We start from the raw sequence: 380 nt of genomic DNA, 5'->3' as shown, positions 1-380 counted from the left end.
GAAGTAAGAGTTATCATCAACCACCAAGGTACTTATTACCATCAACCACTGAACAGCAAATCATTACGAACCACTAAATTACCACTTGTCATTAACCACCTAATTACTGATTATTATCAATCACCGAAGTACTAATCATCAGCAACCACCTAATTATCAGTTATCGTCAATCACCAAACTACCAGTTATTATCAACAACCAATGCATTATTTAAAACTTTTTTTCTCTCTCTCCAGGGAACATGCAACTGATACCCCATACACTCGGCTCCGTTTTCTTTGCTCCCCAAGTACAATACACTTGCGAACCTACTGGGTATGCAGCCCCGACGAAAGTGCTCAACACCACGTAAGTACAGTAGTGGTGTTTATGGTGCCGTC

General features: G+C 40.5%; 1 protein-coding gene across 1 annotated transcript in view; it reads left to right on the top strand.

Moving 5' to 3' along the window:
* LOC119581844 (organic cation transporter protein-like) overlaps positions 1–380 on the top strand; it is a 24,470-nt gene that overhangs the window by 6,332 nt on the left and 17,758 nt on the right. Inside the window, 1 exon segment of the mRNA XM_037929983.1 lies at positions 237–348. Within this exon segment, the coding sequence (XP_037785911.1) occupies positions 237–348 (112 nt within the window).

The sequence above is a fragment of the Penaeus monodon genome, chromosome 15, assembly GCF_015228065.2.
Source record: "Penaeus monodon isolate SGIC_2016 chromosome 15, NSTDA_Pmon_1, whole genome shotgun sequence".
NCBI classification, from domain to species: Eukaryota; Metazoa; Arthropoda; class Malacostraca; order Decapoda; family Penaeidae; genus Penaeus; species Penaeus monodon.
Note: the sequence above shows the minus strand (reverse complement) of the source record. Positions and strands in the feature narration are given on the sequence as shown.